Raw genomic sequence first — 17,124 nt, 5'->3', positions numbered from 1 at the left:
ATACGGGTATGGAGAGCACTATAGTATAATAACCTGTCTAATCAATACCGATTTCGAGCACTCTCCGTATTCAAATGAATAATTTGCAACCTGGTATCAATATAATGATAAGGCCCTCTGTTTGTTATAGTTAGATTCTACTGTTATAAGTGTAGAAACGTCGCTTTCACGTCGGCGAAGGAACTTAAAAAGAGTCGCTCATGTAATAAACTTTCTTTCAAGATCCTCCCATGTCATTCGTACGCCTAAGATATTGTGATACCAAGGAGTGCATGAAGTATAAAGTGGATGAGTGTGTCAATTAAGGTACTATCTTTCGAAATCAAACGATTCAAAACCAACTCCAGCAAAATGCCCTAAGAGGCCCACATACTATTTTAATATTTTTCAACAACCACAAGATCTCTTTGCCAATCCAGCTAGACACCCTCAGTTCCCAGTTTCTAATTGAAGATAATTTCGTAGTAAATTTGGAGTGTACAGTACACCATCGGGTCTCCCTTGCTGTTGCCTCATTTTTTCAGAAATTATCTCCGTCTGTAGAACTATGAACAACCCCAAAGGAAATATCTCGCACGCTAAGACCTTGAGACAACTGTTATATTGTACGAAGATCGTGTGAGGCTGGGTCTTGTTCGGTGAAAACGGAATATCAATTTTGGTGCCATTTCCATCCCCTAATCCAAATCCACGATAGATACCACCCCTCCAGTCTGCAAATGGCCTCAATTGCCCGAGTCAACCATGAACGGCGTTCGATTCAGCCTGTTCGAAGGAAGTACGATGACGACTCGTAGAGCGAAGGAAGTGAACGAGAAAGACTTCATTACGTATCAAGACAGCAGGGAAGGGTGCTTCGGCTCCCAGACGATGTAGAATGTCACTTATTGGAGTGATTTGAACAGGTAAGAAATTATAGTGTCAATGACATGGAGAGGCAGAGATTAGAAGAAAGGATCATTTACACTAACAAGAATACTATCTGGCGGGAAAGGACTTTGGTCGCAGCATGTGATGTGTGAGATCCTGATCCGAACAACCATAGCAAGCGATGTCAGCAGCGGGCAATTACAAAAGTTGGGGATTGATCATGATCGTCGGAATAGAGTGTCAAAAAAACACATTCTGCTAGGAGGCAAGCATAGAGGTATGTTATCCATCTCTTAATTTCTGCAGAATCAGAGCTATTTACTCTTGAATGGTCATTGCACTAGCTGATACTGAACATGAACAGCAATCTGCAAGCTTTTTATGGGCTTTTTTGGGAGTAACGGGTTCGAGTACATGGGTAACGGGTGGTTGATTTCAAAAGATATTGTTGCCACCGCGGCCCACTGATTGTTTGACAGCATAGGCAAATATTAGCTTACTCGAAAAACCCTTTGTGTTGCTAAGACTCAAAGCCTTCTTGATCAATCCATCGGTAATGGATGAACACCTCGCCCATAAAAGCAGCGAAAGCATTGAGGACCAAATCGATATCTTTCTCTTCATGAACAAGATTGAGTGAGATGAATCCCCGACGGCCGAGATAGATGGAATGACGCAGCATGTGAAAGAACAACGCATCACGTAGCTTGTCTTGTGCTGGACCCTCGAACTTTATTCCAACCATACTGCCGAACCCCGTGGCACGTATCATTTGAATCTTATACTGCTTGACAAGAGAGTTGAGGCCGTTCCGGAGCTTGTCTCCAAGACTGTTCGCTTTCTCAATCCGGGTCGGGGTGACGATACCTGCAGCAGCAACTCCTGCAGCCATCGACAAAATATTATTGTTATACGTCCCGGAATGAGCCAATCCTGACTGAACACGAGGGTCTAGCAGAGCCATGATATCATTACGTCCGCCAAAGGCCCCGAATGATGGACCACCGCCGAGATACTTACCCAATGTGGTTATATCAGGCGTAATACCGAAATGGCCCTGAAGCCCATTGATGTGTAGTCGAGAGGTGACGACTTCGTCGAAGATCAGTAAAGCGCCGTACTTTGTCGCGGAGTCCCGGAGGAACTGAAGAAAATCTACCGTCCCAAGGTTCATCCCACCCGCTCCCTGCATTGGTTCGACAATGATGGCCGCCAAATCATGGTCCATCAGTAACCTTGTGTATTCTATGTCGTTGAAGCGGCCGAGAACAAAGTCATGAGGAATGTTTGTTGGCAGAGACTTGTCGCTAAAGCCAATAAACCCTCCATGATATCCATTTTCGAAGGCTAGAATCTGTTTTTTAGAATCAAGTTTTGTAAGTAACGTTCCACACATGATTTATAGCCGGATTTTACAAACCTTTCGTTTCTTGGTTATATTATTAGCGAGCGAGAGGGCCATAGTATTTGCTTCGGAACCCGAGTTGCAGAATCTCAGCTTATCAATGCTAGGAAAGCGATCTTTGATTATCCTCGCCAGCTTGACTTCGTTCTCCCCAGGGCCGCCAAGGTTGATGCCTTCTTTCAATGCGTCTTCAATAGCCTTCAATATCACTGGGTGGGAGTGGCCGAAAAAGGCGGCGGAATATTCAGACACACAATCCAGATACTCTTGTCCATCAACAGACGTGACATGCGCGCTCTTCCCAGAGGCAAAGGCGATGGGGAACGGGTCAAAATGCAAAACTGACCGAGTATTACCCCCTGGCATCACTTCCAAGGCGGCTTCGAATCGGCTCCGTGATTTGGGATTGTTGGAGACATATTCCTGTAGGACACGATTATACACATCTTCTAGCTTTCCTAACCAGCTTCCCTCGGGCGAAGCGAGTGCTGTGATCGTGGACTCGGCTAAACGACCCAAATATCCCAAAATTAGCGAGAAATTTACAGTAATTTTCAAGTAGGACGCATTTGGAGCCTGAGATTGTACATTTTACATCAGCCGATTTTGCCTCCATAACACTCGTGCCGTTTTCTACCCCCGGCATCATTTGCGACGACGAAATGAGCCTACCAAAACCGTATCAGGTTATCGCAGTCCAACGAAGGTTTACCTTGAATCATATTCAGGCTTACACTGAATCAAATATACCCGATATTTGCTCTTCTGCTCGGTACCTGACCGCTGTGGGAATGTTGTGTGCGTCCTGAACAAAGTCGGAATGAGGAGATGAATGATGGCCGACGGTATATCGTGGACGACTTGTAGATATAATCGTTACCGAGGGACTATCTGTGTTGTTGAAGTAGATTTTGAAAATCAGTTAAAAAGAATGTTGGTGCTGACCTTTATCTTGTCGGGGTGCAGGTAGACCTTGGCCTGTGTCTTTTTGGCTCAATTAAGCCGCCGGCCCATTTACTTTATAGTCACGCCGGAGCGTTTTCATACTAATTACGAGTCATTAGCATCGTGGGGTATGATCTTTTTTTTTGGTTGAAGAGAGGGGGCATGGAGGATTTTCCAGATTCGTCGTTATAACTTCCAACCTGGTCATTATCGGCGAGAACAGAACCTAGATACGCCTCCTTACAACTAATAATATGAGATGGCCGCTTTTTAACTTTCCTAGTTTTTAAGTGGCGTTAGGGTATAGTTCCTGTGTCACAGGTGACTTACTACGTTGTTGTTGTCACCTAGTGTATTTGTCGCGTGGAACAGGATTATCACTGCCTCTCAGACTGAGTAGCCTGAGCTATGTATCCATGTAAAGAAAGGAAGTCCGCCTCAATACCAGAATACTTCCTCATATCAAAGGTCACATATGCAAGTCAATAATAATACTTTGATGACATGGTACCTTATACTTGTCAGCTCGAGCTCAAAGGGTTCCTGCGTAGCTGAAAATCGACATGCGTAATATGCAGGGTGTCAAGATGTCAAGAAAGGCGATTCATTTGCGCATGGTCAGCAACTCCATTCGTGTACTTTATTATAGATATCTGATACTCAGGTCAAAATACCCATCTTGACAACTGCGTATATCCCGCCGTGAAAGACTTCGAATCGCAAGCTTTCTCTCTTCTATGTTGCTTGCTCCAGCCACTGACCTGAGCTGCATGTATGCATGCCAATCATCCAGGTCACTGTACCATCGTCTTTGAACCACCCCATCTGTCAGTGCTCTTATTCCGGCTCCTCCTTGACACCACCTGTAGTGGGCAATAATTCCGAGAGCCGAGCGCAAGGAGTCTACGCACTCTTCATCCATGTTCCGACTCACGTTCTGAAGAACTGTACAGACTGCGCGGATCACATCGATATCAAATCTGCTGGACTCACCGCAAAGAGCTTCAAGAATACGCCCTTGGCTGTCTATACTGCTGACTAATAGTTGGGGTGGATCTATTATCGCTGTAGCAAGTGTTCCATCTAAGGGTACGTGAAACTGCCACAAAGCTATAGCAAGTATCACTGATGAGGACAAGATGAAGAACACAGTCGCTGGTGAGATGGATTGAACCGTGGGGTCAAGTCTCGTAATCGTCGGAATGACCTGTAAGTAATCTCTAAGTCACTTGTCTCCTCCATTATTTCCGTCTTGGTGTAAAAGGAGAGGAGAAGTGTAAGAAGGGGGAGAGGGTTGAAGGCTCTTACATCCACCAAAAGCAATGCGTGCTCATATGCTGAATAGAACGAGGGTCGACACATCCATGAATCATTCAGTAGTAGATCGAGAAAATCCCTGGGAACATCTGCGAAGGATCAGCAAAGGACGGTTGCAGTTTTATAATTTTGGCCAGTGCGCTTACATGACAATATAAAAATGCCATGAATCCATATCATGGCTTCTGCCTGGTAGGCCTTTTGCACAGAATCAAAGTGCAGAAAGTCTGCAGGGAGGTTGAGATAAAAGTCTTCTAAAGAAGACCGCACTAGGCTCATTTCATTAGAGTCCAAATGAGACTGTATGGCTCTTCGCAAGAATCTTTATGTGAGAACAATAATCAAATTAGACCATTTGCACGTCTTTGTTAGGGTATAAGGCAAATTTAACTCAGCTAACGGCTTKAACAGCACTAGGTAACAGTTGACGTTGATCTCTGCCGAGTCTGCAGGTAGAATATCGCTTTCAGTCGGAGTTGCTCCTCCAATGAGGTCAATATTACCAAGTTGGAAGATTTGATGGTACAGTGAGAGTTGCTCGCGGTTCGAATTTGGGTGGTCAACATAATGAAGCAGGCCTAAAACGCTGCTTTCAATTGAGCCTGGGTCCAAACCACATTATACTGTATGTAGTGAGAGCTTACCTCTTTTGTATCTGAAGGAACTCGCCAGTACTGCATGGAACAATTTAGGATATCAGATGTAGGTGCGAAAGCCGCAGTGATTACTTACTGTGAATTGCGACCACCAGGAGGATCATTCTGATAGGGTTGCAGCTCGTCTTTCTCGCTCAAGGAGTCCACAATGATTTGAGCTAATGAGTTCCACCGAGCTGCAATCTCCACCAGACCTCGCTTCAAGGCCCAGGTGAAACTCGCCAGAGCTAACGTACTCGCCTGACATAGATCTAGATTCCGGGATTTCCAGGTCAGCATCGGAATGTACCGCATCGATTCGATGCGTAGGGTGTCTACAATAAGCTCCTTATTCCGATGAAATGCAGCCGACAAGTATCTTTCATCTTGCTCTACGGTGATGGCGAGCAGCATGTACCGAAGACATGGGGGATATATTGAAAAATCCACGCCATTCTCACTTAATGATACGTCGAAATGTGGATCCAAGTCTCGCAGGATCTCCAGCACGCCCAGGTCAGCGGATGATAAAAAGCGTGGCTGAAGTAATTGCGATACAAAGCATGGATCAAGGCCCAGGTGGTCAAGACTATCGGGTATAGAGTGTCCTGCATTGCGGGAAGAGTTCAGTCCCGTGCGATCGATTTGAAAAGAGTCGGCGAAGGGAGGGAAACTCGTCCTGGCGTTGAACTCACCAAGTACAGATGCAAAGTGGTCATCTTCGGAAATATTCTGACCAAGTGACAATTGCCTATCCCGATGGTGTTGTGGTTGGTGTTGTTGATGCTGCCGTTGTTCTTGTTGTTCTTGTTGTTCCAATTCTCCAGAGCTCTGGTCCTCGATCGGGTTTGCTACAGCTTGCTCGGATATGACCTCTCCCTCGTTGATCGGCGAATCTGCCGGCGACACTCTCAAATCTTCGCTATCATAGCGTCCGGTATGACTGGTAAAATTATCCCCGGTCTCGGGAGAAGTGATTGCCTGCGCGAGGGGATCTTGTGTCGTGGGGAAGCCGGCAGCTTGGTCTTCAAGCAGCGTGTGTCTTTTTGGTCTTCCTCTCCGACGCATCGGCCGGTCATTAGCGCATTCGAGCCCAAGCCTTGAGCAACGAGAACAAGGTTGTTCTCCATCGCATTGCGACTTCTAGCAGAGACCGTAAGCTAGATACGCAATCAATGGACTTCTTGAGGAAGACCCACCAGCTTCCAGCACCGATCACAAGCCCGCAGACGTGGCATCATAAATCACCCTGAGAATCCACCTCGGTCTTTGGAGGCGAGAATTACATTACCGGCACTAGATGAGTGACCTAGTGTTCGGCAACCCTTTCTAAACCAGAATTATCCTGAGCGTTGATCAGGCGGACAATAATGGAAGGAATTAACCTACTGATCGATGAGGACACTAAGTTACCACAGTAGTAGCAGTAGCATTAGTGTTAATGATTTGCTTTGTTATCCGCTGGAGTATTTTCACTCTTATCCTAACCTGTCGCCGACTCAGGCCTTGGCGCGCATGTTCTAGGGTTTCTAAGCCCACATCCGACCCCGCATCCGACCCCACATCCGAGCCCATACTCGAGCCCATATATAAGCCTGTATTGAAGCCTGTATACGAACCTCTACTTGGGTCTCTATGGAAGCTTCGATACAGCAATAAAAGTGGTGGAATTAGGTAGGATTTTAGTAGATCCATTCACTTATCCAATAAACGTACGTCGTGTAGAATGTGGAAAAATGTAAAATTCGTAAAATACGAAGTTTATTTTTAAGGTCGATATAGGCCCCGCTACTAGTACTTAATCAAGCCGCCCGGCCGAATCATGAATTGTCCCGCCGGGGAATTCTTACCTATTCATCCACCACCCTCCAAGCTCTAGCTTTGCTTGTCGGCAATATGGCAGGCAAGTTACTGAACCCTCCCATTTCAGCACCAGGTCTATCACTCCCGGGAGAGGACTATCAGAATCTACGTCGCCGTAAGTAGCACAAGCGTTGGCTTAAAGTCGAGTGACGGCCTTGCACTAATATCACAACGCTGCAAGTGGTTCGGCGTTGCAGGCTCACACTCACGGCAATCGACGGATCGAATAATGCTTTGTTGAATCTGCTCCTCCCACTCGCTCTCGCCTCGCCCTCAGTTTTCCACGGTCTTTTAGCGCTCTCCGTCCGATCTTCGAAACGCTCACTCCGCGATTTTAGCCATTATCAATCCACATTGCTGGAACTGGGCTCGGAAATCGCTCATCTAAGCTCGGACCTGTCCCATACTGAGAGAACCAAACAACTCCTTGCCTCATCTTACCTTCTCTGTCTGTTCACAAGGCCTTGGTGCGATGGCTCGTGGGTCCAGCATGTCAGGGGGATGCTCAGCATGTTACGCTTAGCCGACCACAATGCATTAAGGCAGTCAGCAGTCGGAGCGTTCCTCATTGGATCCTGTGCGAGCCTCGACGTTTCTGCATTCTCGGTGGGCAGAAAGCAGCTCGGCCAAAATCTGTGGCTCTCATGGATGACTCAATCTCCGGCGCGAGATTCTACGGATGCTTTCACAGCGTTAGAGACCATCACGGGATATCCTGAATCGCTTATCACTGTGATTGCCCACATCTCAGAGTACACGCAGAATCAAGCTTTCAATGATTTACAACTTATGGCAGTCCCCCAGACTAATTCTATATCCCCATCGTCAGGTAAGGGTGTTGTTGCTCCCCCCAAAAATACATATATGTAAAGCTTTTTACTTTCTATATTAAACCAGAGTCTCTTGTGCTAACAACTTTGACTGGTAAAGCCCAGGACGGCTTGCTGCATAATGCTGCTGACGAGCTAGAAGCATCTATATCCAAATGGACTTATCCTTCAATGGCCCCCGGGACGAATCCACTGCTGATATTTGCGCTACATACTGCATGGGAAACGATCCGTTTGGCAACATATATCTACCTATGGAGAGGAAGCGGCTTTTATGCCAACCTTTTAAAGCCATTTCCCGATGAAAAGGAGGCTAGAAAAGAGATGTATATCAACAAGACGCTGCTGAACATCGAGACAATCATAGTGATGGCAGAACAACAGGGGATCTCTGTAGCAAATGCTCTGCTTTGGCCATTAGTAACAGTGGCTTGTGAATGTGGGTTGGACGAAACACGTGATGCTCAAGTCATGAAGCTCCTTCATTGTCTTTTGAACATTTTCTCTCTAGACCACGTTCAAATAGTAATCAAAGCTATCGAAAGGGTATGGGACGCGAAGCGGCTGCATGCGACAGTTCATGAGCCACCGCAAAATGTGCAAGAAACATGTGTGAGTCTCGAGCTTGTGGCCAGGGAGATGAATCTTGTTATACCACTATTATAGAATTCGAGCGTGAGTGTGTAATTAAGATTACACAATTGTTGAATAAGAGAACCTTGGATCAATTTAATCCGTGTCATTTTACGAATTCATCTTTTACTGATTGTCTTATTGCGGTGTATAGAGGAATGAGGAGAATTCTTTCATTTTACAAGGATAACAGGCCAACGGTATGTCAAGTCTCAGGTACTACATTTCTGTCAGATATAGAATCCAGCGAGCCTTAACACGTTAAGTAAATGCCGCGCGTGTTTTCCGTAAAGGTACCTTAAGTCTTCACATGGCAGGCTTCATGTCATCTCCAATTTCGCTGTTATATCCCTCTAGCGGCGACGACTGCCTCACCTCCCGCAAAAGTTTACCATCGCAATGCTGAAATATGACAGTGTATCAATCAAAGATGAAACTCGAAATAGGTGCACTCTAATTTAAACATGCCTGACACAAGTACAGGCTCAGATTAAAGCTAAGGCGGCAAAAACTCTTAAATGGCAGAGTCAAAACCTGATAGCGGTGTGCTGTACAAAAGGCTCGGAATAGTAGATTCTTACACACATAATCACCAGGGTGAACCGGTGGTGCTACATGACGGACAGTCTCGAAAGCAAAGTCTTCCTTTCTAACGCTACTTGCTCAATTCCATAACTAAACGAGCCAGTGTTCCATTAGTGTCTGAACTGATGTGAACAGAAGGTTTCTTCTTCTTGACAATGCACACATTATTCTTTGAGCTCTCGCACTCGCGAAGGTTCCGGAACGACTGTAGCTCTCCCTGCTCACCCATCGAGTATCATAACTTAGATCCTGTATCTTCCAGGGCGCATCCCAACAGTAGTTCAACAGATTTTTCGACTGATAAAGATCTCTCAATACGTTCTGCTGTTATCATGTAGGGTTCCGGAAGCCAGTGTGGCCTAGGCTCGCCTAGCATCAAGCAAACAAGTGCCTCAGCCGCAAGCCAGCAATTAGCCATTCCATACCCATTAAATGCAATGGCTGCCCATTCATTTACTCCAGCACGATTCGATAGTGAATGTGGCACCTGACCAACGAGAGGAAGTCCATCGGACGAGAATCCCATAATGCCACTCCAGCCAGCCACCAGCTGATCTTCGGGGATGTGGGTGGATAACGAATTTGTGCAAAAGGTTCGCAAGCTGCGCTGAAGACTGGTTAAAGAGCTTTTCGCAATCTTTGTATCGTCGGCATGAAGCATTTCTTCCCATTTGGCATTGTCACCGCCGAAGAAGAACAAACCTGAGTTAGCGTTCTGGATGAGGTACATCAAACCGTCCGAGATAGTTCCTGTTTCAGGATCCTCTTTCGGAATGCTATGAAAAGCCCAAGAATAAGAGCTTCCTTGGTTCGGCACCTGAGACCCCAAGTTTTGAACGGTCATAGAGCCACACACAGGAAAAACACGTCCTCCGAGACCCGGAAGAAGATGCGCTGCGTGCCCATTCGTGCAGTGAATGACTTTTGCGCAGCGGAGTGTTCCCCGTGGCGTCTGGATAATATAAGGATGGGATTGATGCTCCTCATGGGTGATTGTAGTGACGGTGGTGTTTGTTTCGAGAGAGAATCTCGGCGAATACCTCTGCAGAAGGTCTTCAAAGACTTTGGTAATGAACCGGTAAGGCCACACTGATCCTGCTTTGTGCAAGAGAGCGCCGACTCCTTCATAGATTCCATAACCCTATTCGTGTAATAAAGTTAGTTTTTTGACTCTTCTTGCCCGGGTACTCGACCATACAATGGGCTCGTCTATTGGGCAGGAAATCTGTATCTTACACTCAGTTGATCGCCTGAGACGACTTGGTAAATACCGCTGAGATCGGGGTGGTCGGCTTCTAGCATACGGATGCTGGCTCTAACGTCCTCGAATAATTCCCTATCTAGGAACGTGCGCACCTTAGTTGTGTCCTGCAAGTGGCAGTACTCTGCGTCATACTGCTCCACTAGTTGTCGCATCTTTGCAAGATTTCTGAGAGTGAATCTCACAATGTTACCCGCACTCTGCTGGCCAAAAGTAGTCGCCAGCGAAGCATAGCTTTCGCCAGCATTGGTTGCAAGCTGGCCACCGTTTCGGCCAGTCGCCCCGGAGCAGAGTTGTCGGGCCTCGAGAACCAAGACGCTGACGGTCTTGTCTCTTTCAAGAAGTGTCTTCGAGACGGCCGCCCCAGTAACGCCAGACCCAATGACAACGATGTCCACGGTGTGCGGGAGAGTGTGGGTTTGGTGCTCGGCTAATTCATGGGGATCCTTCTGCCAGTAGGATTCAGTAGGCAGCGGGCGAGGCAGGCCCGGATCGATACGTATCAAATGGGCAATTAATCTTTCTACTTGAGCGCACCTTATCAGTTACCTTGCCTTCTCGTGCAAGTTGAGGGCTGTATCACCTTGCGACTTGTTGCGCAACATCGCCAAACGATCAATCCAGCGCCCTGCAGTAAGTTCTCAATCCACGGATCAGTTCTATTCGGTGACTTCCGAGTACTCGACGTCTCCAGATGGTCAAATATAGGCAGTGAGTTGCACGAGTTATGAATTCTTGTCGTGCAAGGAGTTACTTATTTAGAGCCAGCGGACTTTCACCGCTTTCATACCACCAATTGATTTATCACTAATCTTTCCTAGGCACCTAGTTATCCTTCATATATATTATGTGGCGCGCACAAAGTTTGGATTAGCTTCAACGATACAGTGCGACTGGGAGAGGGAAAAAGCCCGTGCAAGAACATCAGTCACGCACCCGCGAATCTCAGGTCGGGGCCGATACCGGTATCGCTAATGAGCAGCAGTATATTTATTCCCCGGCGGGGAAATGTGACTGATGAAAAGCGAAATGAGAAACCGCATTACCAAGCACTTTAAGGCCTACATTACCAGTCATGTAAGACTTATAAAACTTCGAAGAATTCAAGATTGATGCCTCTGGTCTCTGGCCTCAGGTTAGCCAAACAGATCTCAGCATGTCCAGCCTAAAGGTGCATCTCACGGCTCCCAACGGCCGCCGAATTGAGCTCTCGACGGGTTTATTCATCAACAATGAATTCGTCTATAGTGAAAAGAAAGAGCTGATTACAAGCATTTGTCCTGCGTTGGTTTTTCACGGTCGATAGAGCGATGAGCAACGGTCACGGCTGACATGACTTTCTAGTGACGAATCTATCATCGCCAGTGTACAAGCTGCTTCGGCGGAAGATATGAACAAAACGGTCGCCGCGGCCAGGGCAGCTTTGCAAGACCCTACTTGGGCTGCCTTGGATCCCACCGACCGTGGTCATCTCATCTACGAGCTTGCACGTCTAGTAAGAGAAAACCGGGAGGATCTAGCCACTCTAGAGTCCTGGGACAATGGAAAGCCATATTCCGTTGCTCTTGAAGAGGACATGATGGAGGTAATCGGGTGTCTGGAATATTACGCTGGCTTCGCAGACAAGATGCATGGGCAGGTCATTCCAGGCTCACCCGAGAAGCTAGTATATACGATCCATGAGCCCGTGGGCGTCTGTGGTCAAATAATTCCCTGGAACTATCCCCTGGGTATGGCAGCTTGGAAACTGGGACCAGCACTCGCGGTAAGCTCATTAACAAGTCGTCTTCTTTGAGCAAAATTTCTGACTGCAGTCATAGTGCGGCAACACTGTTATTTTGAAACCTGCTGAACAGACTCCACTAAGTATCCTGTACCTTGCAGATCTGGTGAGGAGAGCTGGGTTCCCTCCTGGTGTCGTGAATATCGTCAATGGCTACGGACGAGTGGCTGGKGCGGCTCTTGCGCAACACCCAGACGTCGATAAAATTGCATTTACAGGGAGTACAGCGACCGGCCGAGAAATAATGAAGTTGGCAGCAGGAACGCTGAAGAGCATCACTCTCGAGACTGGGGGCAAATCTCCGTTGATAGTCTTTGATGATGCTGATTTGGACCAGGCAGCTAAATGGGCACACCTGGCTATAATGAGTAACCAGGGCCAGATCTGCACTGCTACAAGTCGGGTCATCGTCCAGCATACTATCTTGGATCGCTTCCTGCATGCAATTCTACAGCTAATCGATCGGGAGACACGTATTGGAGACCCTTTCAGTGCGGAGACTACTCATGGACCACAAGTCGACCATTCTCAATATCATCGCATTCTGTCCTACATTGAGTCCGGAAGAGCAGAAGGAGCAGTAGTTCAGATAGGTGGAGAAGCGTATACCGGTAGTACTGGCAAAGGCTTTTACATAAAACCTACGGTCTTCACTGAAGTAACCAATGACATGAAAATCTACAGGGAAGAAATCTTTGGTCCGGTTCTAGTAATCACTTCGTTTGTGACGGAAGCAGAGGCTTTGGAAATGGCGAACGACACAATCTATGGTTTGGGAGGAGCTGTATTCACCCAAAATATCACAAAAGCTCACCGGGTTGCCCGGAAAATTGAAGCTGGTACTGTTTGGATTAACAGTAGCAATGACAGCGATATCCGGACCCCGTTTGGTGGTTACAAACAAAGTGGAATTGGAAAAGAGCTAGGAGAGGCTGGGTTGGCTGCGTACACCAAAGTCAAGGCCGTCCATGTAAACTTAGGTATCAACCTTTAGTGGTCGCAATAGATTGCACGTTGTTTCAAGCCGCTCCGTACTTTATCGAGAAATTCAGCTCAGACTCAATTGGAGACGAGGCATCTAGATAAGTATTCCAAGTGGAAATGGTAGTTTTGCGAAAAGTAATAATCTCGCCTGATGGCCACATATGCGAGACGGCCACGATTATGCTTGGGTATCATGGTCGAAAAAGATCCTTTGTGATATGAAACAAATTTATCGCCTGGAAACGACAAGTTGTATTTACTACAAAGTATCTATTTAGGTCGCTGCCTCTTGTTGAAATTCATTCTAACTATTTGTTCCTCTATGGCCAAGGACTCCGAATGATCACAAAAAGAGTGCCACCATCAATCTTGATATCATTCCTTCATTGGTATCTTTCTTGCAGTAAATTTCAGCTTCGACCGTCTTGCATGATATTTTCGGTAGAATAGATGTTTAGATTATTTCAACGAATGTATACACCATTATCTAAAGTCGTGTTTGATGAGTGTTTGGTCAGTATATGCTTCAGTTCGCTCCCAAGTCATGAATAAGTTCTAAAGGAGTCCCTAAAACGTGACTGTGTGTTTCGACACCAACCTGGAAAGACTAACACCGTCAAGGGGCTGTTCTACACTCAGATGACCAGCGGCACACTTTTAGCACAGGACTTCACGATATTACAGTAAACAACCACCCAATTAGGAAATACTGCAATCATCGGCCCAAGGGTGTGTATTTGCAAGATTGATATAATCCTGAATATCCTTGGCATAATAGAAAAAATTCTCCGACGGTGGATTTCGCCTCACCACGAAACTCTCTCTAAACTTTCGAGGCCGCGGACGGGTGACAACGCTGACCTAAGAGAAAAGAAAAAAAAAAGTTCAGGTTTAGACGGCAGGCTCTACTTCTTTATTATTCTTTCTACTGTTCCTGGACCATCTACTGTTCATCCCGCTCCTGGGAGCTGTCTCTGGTCTTTTGCATCCTCAACCTATCCCCTTCCGTGGCAGTACACTTTCCATCATGCCTTCCACTAAATCCCCCGAGAGTTTTGAAAACGGCACCACAAAGTCCTGGAAGCAGCTTGCCACTCAGAAACGCGCTCAACGTGATCAGTACGTATCGTATTGGCAGCCAGGCCCTGTGCCTGCTTTACCTCCAGGTAAAACGTACGTTCGCGACATTCCTCGCTGCAGTGGACTTCTCACCGAAGAGCAATTCCACATCACTGAAAGCTCCACGAGCCAGATATTGGAGAATTTAGCCTCTGGATACTGGACCGCTGAGTCAGTAATACGGGCCTTCATTGCACGCGCCACCATTGCCCACCATCTAACAAACCCTCTCACAGAGGTTTTCTTCGACCGTGCCATAGAGCGGGCCCAGGATCTCGACAGAGTCTTGAAGGAGACAGGAAAACGAGTTGGGCCGCTACATGGACTACCAATGAGCCTCAAAGATGTGATGCAAATAGCCGGACAGGAAACGACGGTGGGCGTCGTAGCAAATATTGGCTACATTCCCGCGGTAGAAGACAGACTCGTGACGAAGCTTCAAGATGCCGGGGCCGTATTCTACTGCAAAACTAATGTGCCCCAAACGCTGATGTCAGGAGAGTGCAATAATTTCATATTTGGACGCACCTCAACGCCTTTTAACACGTTACTGTCTGCCGGCGGATCGAGCGGCGGCGAAGGATCTCTTATTTCCCTCGGCGGTAGTCCGTTAGGAATAGGAACAGATATTGCAGGGTCCATCCGGACACCAGCAAATTTCAATGGTATTTATGGCCTTTGCCCTTCTCCTGATCGTTTCCCAAGCCACTCAGCAGAAAATTCATCGGGGGATTTAATCATCCGCGGAGTGGCCGGGCCCATTGCCCGAAGTATAGATGGGCTCGAAGTCTACGCTCGAACGTTGTTGGGGCTCAAACCTTGGGAGTGGGACTATACCTGTATCAAGATGCCCTGGAGAGAAGAAGAGTACCAAGCAGGACGAGGTCAAAAACACCCTTTGTGCTTCGCGTTTATGCCACATGATTCAGTCGTCTATCCGAATCCTCCTATTCTGCGCGGGATGCAAGAATTGAAGAGCGCTCTGCTACGTGCAGGGCACGAAGTTCTTGATATTGTGCCTTGGGATGGAAGAGAACTTATGGATGCTGCCTGGTCAATTTTCTCGGCGACTGGGGGCGAGGAGATTGTGAAAATGCTCGGTACTTTTAACGAGCCTTTAATTCAAGAAGTCGAAGCTCCCAATCCTGCAAAAAGGCTCTCGATATTGCAATTTAATAACGTTATCATTAAAATCAAACAGCTTCGGCAAAAATATCTCGACATATGGCAGGCGACAGCGTCACAGACCGGGACGGGTATGCCTGTTGACGCGATCATTTTACCTTCGGGTGGAACAGTTGCTTCACCACATGGAACAATGGAATACTTCACGTATGAAGCCATTTCCAACATTCTGGAGTGGACTTGTGCGACTATCCCAGTGACAAAAGTTGATCCATTGCTTGATCCGAAACCGCAGGGACCATTTGAGCCAATGTCAGATCATGATCAGCGTAACTGGAATAAATGTGGGTTCCTCTTCAAGTTGTCAAATCTTTTTATTTTTCATCTTTTTTCTTACATAAACGGTTACGGTGGACTGATACTTATTTTTGTTTCTATATGCAGACAGTCCTGAATACTACAAAGATGCCCCCGTTTGCCTACAGGTCCTCGGACGCCGGCATGAAGAGGAGAAGGTTTTGGGTCTACTCAGAACAATAGACAATGCGCTAGGCAGAGGAGAATTTTATATGGCATAATCTCAAAAGTCGGACTTTGCAAGCCCCTTGTTACTTTCAATGTTAATTTGTAGCGCGCCGTACTCGCGGCCCAGTAACAGCCCAACGTACGAGCAAGATATATAAGGGGATTGACGTTTACATTTAGCCTAGCTAGTGGATTGAAGGTGAGTTAGTATAGAGAGAGCATTAAGATTAGAATAACAAAGGCGTCTACGGAGACAACTTAATAAAATAAAGGGCCTAGATGAATCTGTGAAGACAAATAGGGCAAACATTGAAAGAATTTGGAAAGTTCCCTTGTACCTAGGTACGTGAGATTCAGGACAAACGCGCTTTTTCTAGGCAAAGAAAGTAGAGTGATACTTTAGTTCACCACGTATGCTTGCCCTTCAATATTAGCCACTTCCAAACTCGGCTTCTCGTCGAGCCTGCTCAACGTAAAGCACACGGACTCGCTTGGATCGGATAATAGACATCTGAGATCCAGCTGGGATCCAAAGTAAGCTTCCTGCGGTCAACGTACTTATTTCCCCATTGCACTCGTTCTTAATGACTAATTCGCCTGAGTAAAAAGAATACCATCAGCCAATGAAACGCATGCCATATCCATTATTCGCATGGCCTCAAAACGAGGATTGTAACCGATCAGAATAGGCAATCCGACGTACCCGAGAGAATGTACTTGACCTCATCCCAATCTGCCTTCCAGCCTGGAGTGGTCTCATCCAAATCGGAGACATGCCAAATACCAGCGACAATAGGGTGCTCAGCGGATTCACTGTTGCAAATTTGGTTGGTTTAGTGCTTGGTCTCTACATATCACGTTCAAACTTACGATGACCCAACTAGATCTGTAAAAGTACCAGGGCCTTCTTGAATCTTCGGGACGATAGCATCAGCACCATTGACCACCACGATGTTGGGTGGCATTTGTGCTAATAGATTACGCTGTCAAGTCGAGGTTATTCTTTCCTGAAACAGGGCTCCACGGGATATCAAAACCACAGGTGCTTTTCTCACTGGGGCAATTGCCTAGGTAAAAAGGAGGCAGACCCGCTCTATTTAAACTACCCCTCTTTGGCACAAGGAGAAAGTACTCAAGTTCGGAATAACATTGAGATCTAATTACCGATAGTATTGCTATGATCTGTGACTGGCACAATATGATGAAGCGGATATCTCTGAAGGAACCATTAGGCTTGAGACCGT

At 46.6% G+C, this 17,124-nt stretch overlaps 4 protein-coding genes across 4 annotated transcripts; 2 read left to right on the top strand and 2 right to left on the bottom strand.

Moving 5' to 3' along the window:
- Positions 1-1,390: 1,390 nt before the first annotated feature.
- Positions 1,391-10,949, bottom strand: BHQ10_004071 (uncharacterized protein; the record flags this gene model as incomplete). The annotated part of the gene is made up of 9 exons (XM_040876398.1): positions 1,391-2,224; positions 2,291-2,781; positions 2,864-2,943; positions 4,938-5,123; positions 5,182-5,211; positions 5,270-6,271; positions 9,509-10,224; positions 10,320-10,867; positions 10,928-10,949. 9 exons carry the CDS (start codon positions 10,947-10,949, stop codon positions 1,391-1,393), a joined length of 3,909 nt encoding a protein of 1,302 aa, XP_040732575.1.
- Positions 10,950-11,500: 551 nt separating this feature from the next.
- Positions 11,501-13,121, top strand: BHQ10_004070 (uncharacterized protein; the record flags this gene model as incomplete). Its single annotated transcript, XM_040876397.1, has 3 exons — positions 11,501-11,628; positions 11,689-12,109; positions 12,165-13,121. The coding sequence occupies 3 exons, from the start codon at positions 11,501-11,503 to the stop codon at positions 13,119-13,121; spliced, it is 1,506 nt and encodes a 501-aa protein (XP_040732574.1).
- Positions 13,122-14,138: 1,017 nt separating this feature from the next.
- Positions 14,139-15,933, top strand: BHQ10_004069 (uncharacterized protein; the record flags this gene model as incomplete). The annotated part of the gene is made up of 2 exons (XM_040876395.1): positions 14,139-15,699; positions 15,800-15,933. The coding sequence occupies 2 exons, from the start codon at positions 14,139-14,141 to the stop codon at positions 15,931-15,933; spliced, it is 1,695 nt and encodes a 564-aa protein (XP_040732573.1).
- A 377-nt stretch (positions 15,934-16,310) lies between these two features.
- On the bottom strand, positions 16,311-16,845 carry BHQ10_004068 (uncharacterized protein; the record flags this gene model as incomplete). The annotated part of the gene is made up of 3 exons (XM_040876394.1): positions 16,311-16,477; positions 16,584-16,693; positions 16,751-16,845. 3 exons carry the CDS (start codon positions 16,843-16,845, stop codon positions 16,311-16,313), a joined length of 372 nt encoding a protein of 123 aa, XP_040732572.1.
- Between the last annotated feature and the right edge of the window lie 279 nt (positions 16,846-17,124).

Source organism: Talaromyces amestolkiae (assembly GCF_001896365.1).
Source record: "Talaromyces amestolkiae strain CIB chromosome Unknown scaffold6.1, whole genome shotgun sequence".
Classification (NCBI taxonomy): Eukaryota; Fungi; Ascomycota; class Eurotiomycetes; order Eurotiales; family Trichocomaceae; genus Talaromyces; species Talaromyces amestolkiae.
Note: the sequence above shows the minus strand (reverse complement) of the source record. Positions and strands in the feature narration are given on the sequence as shown.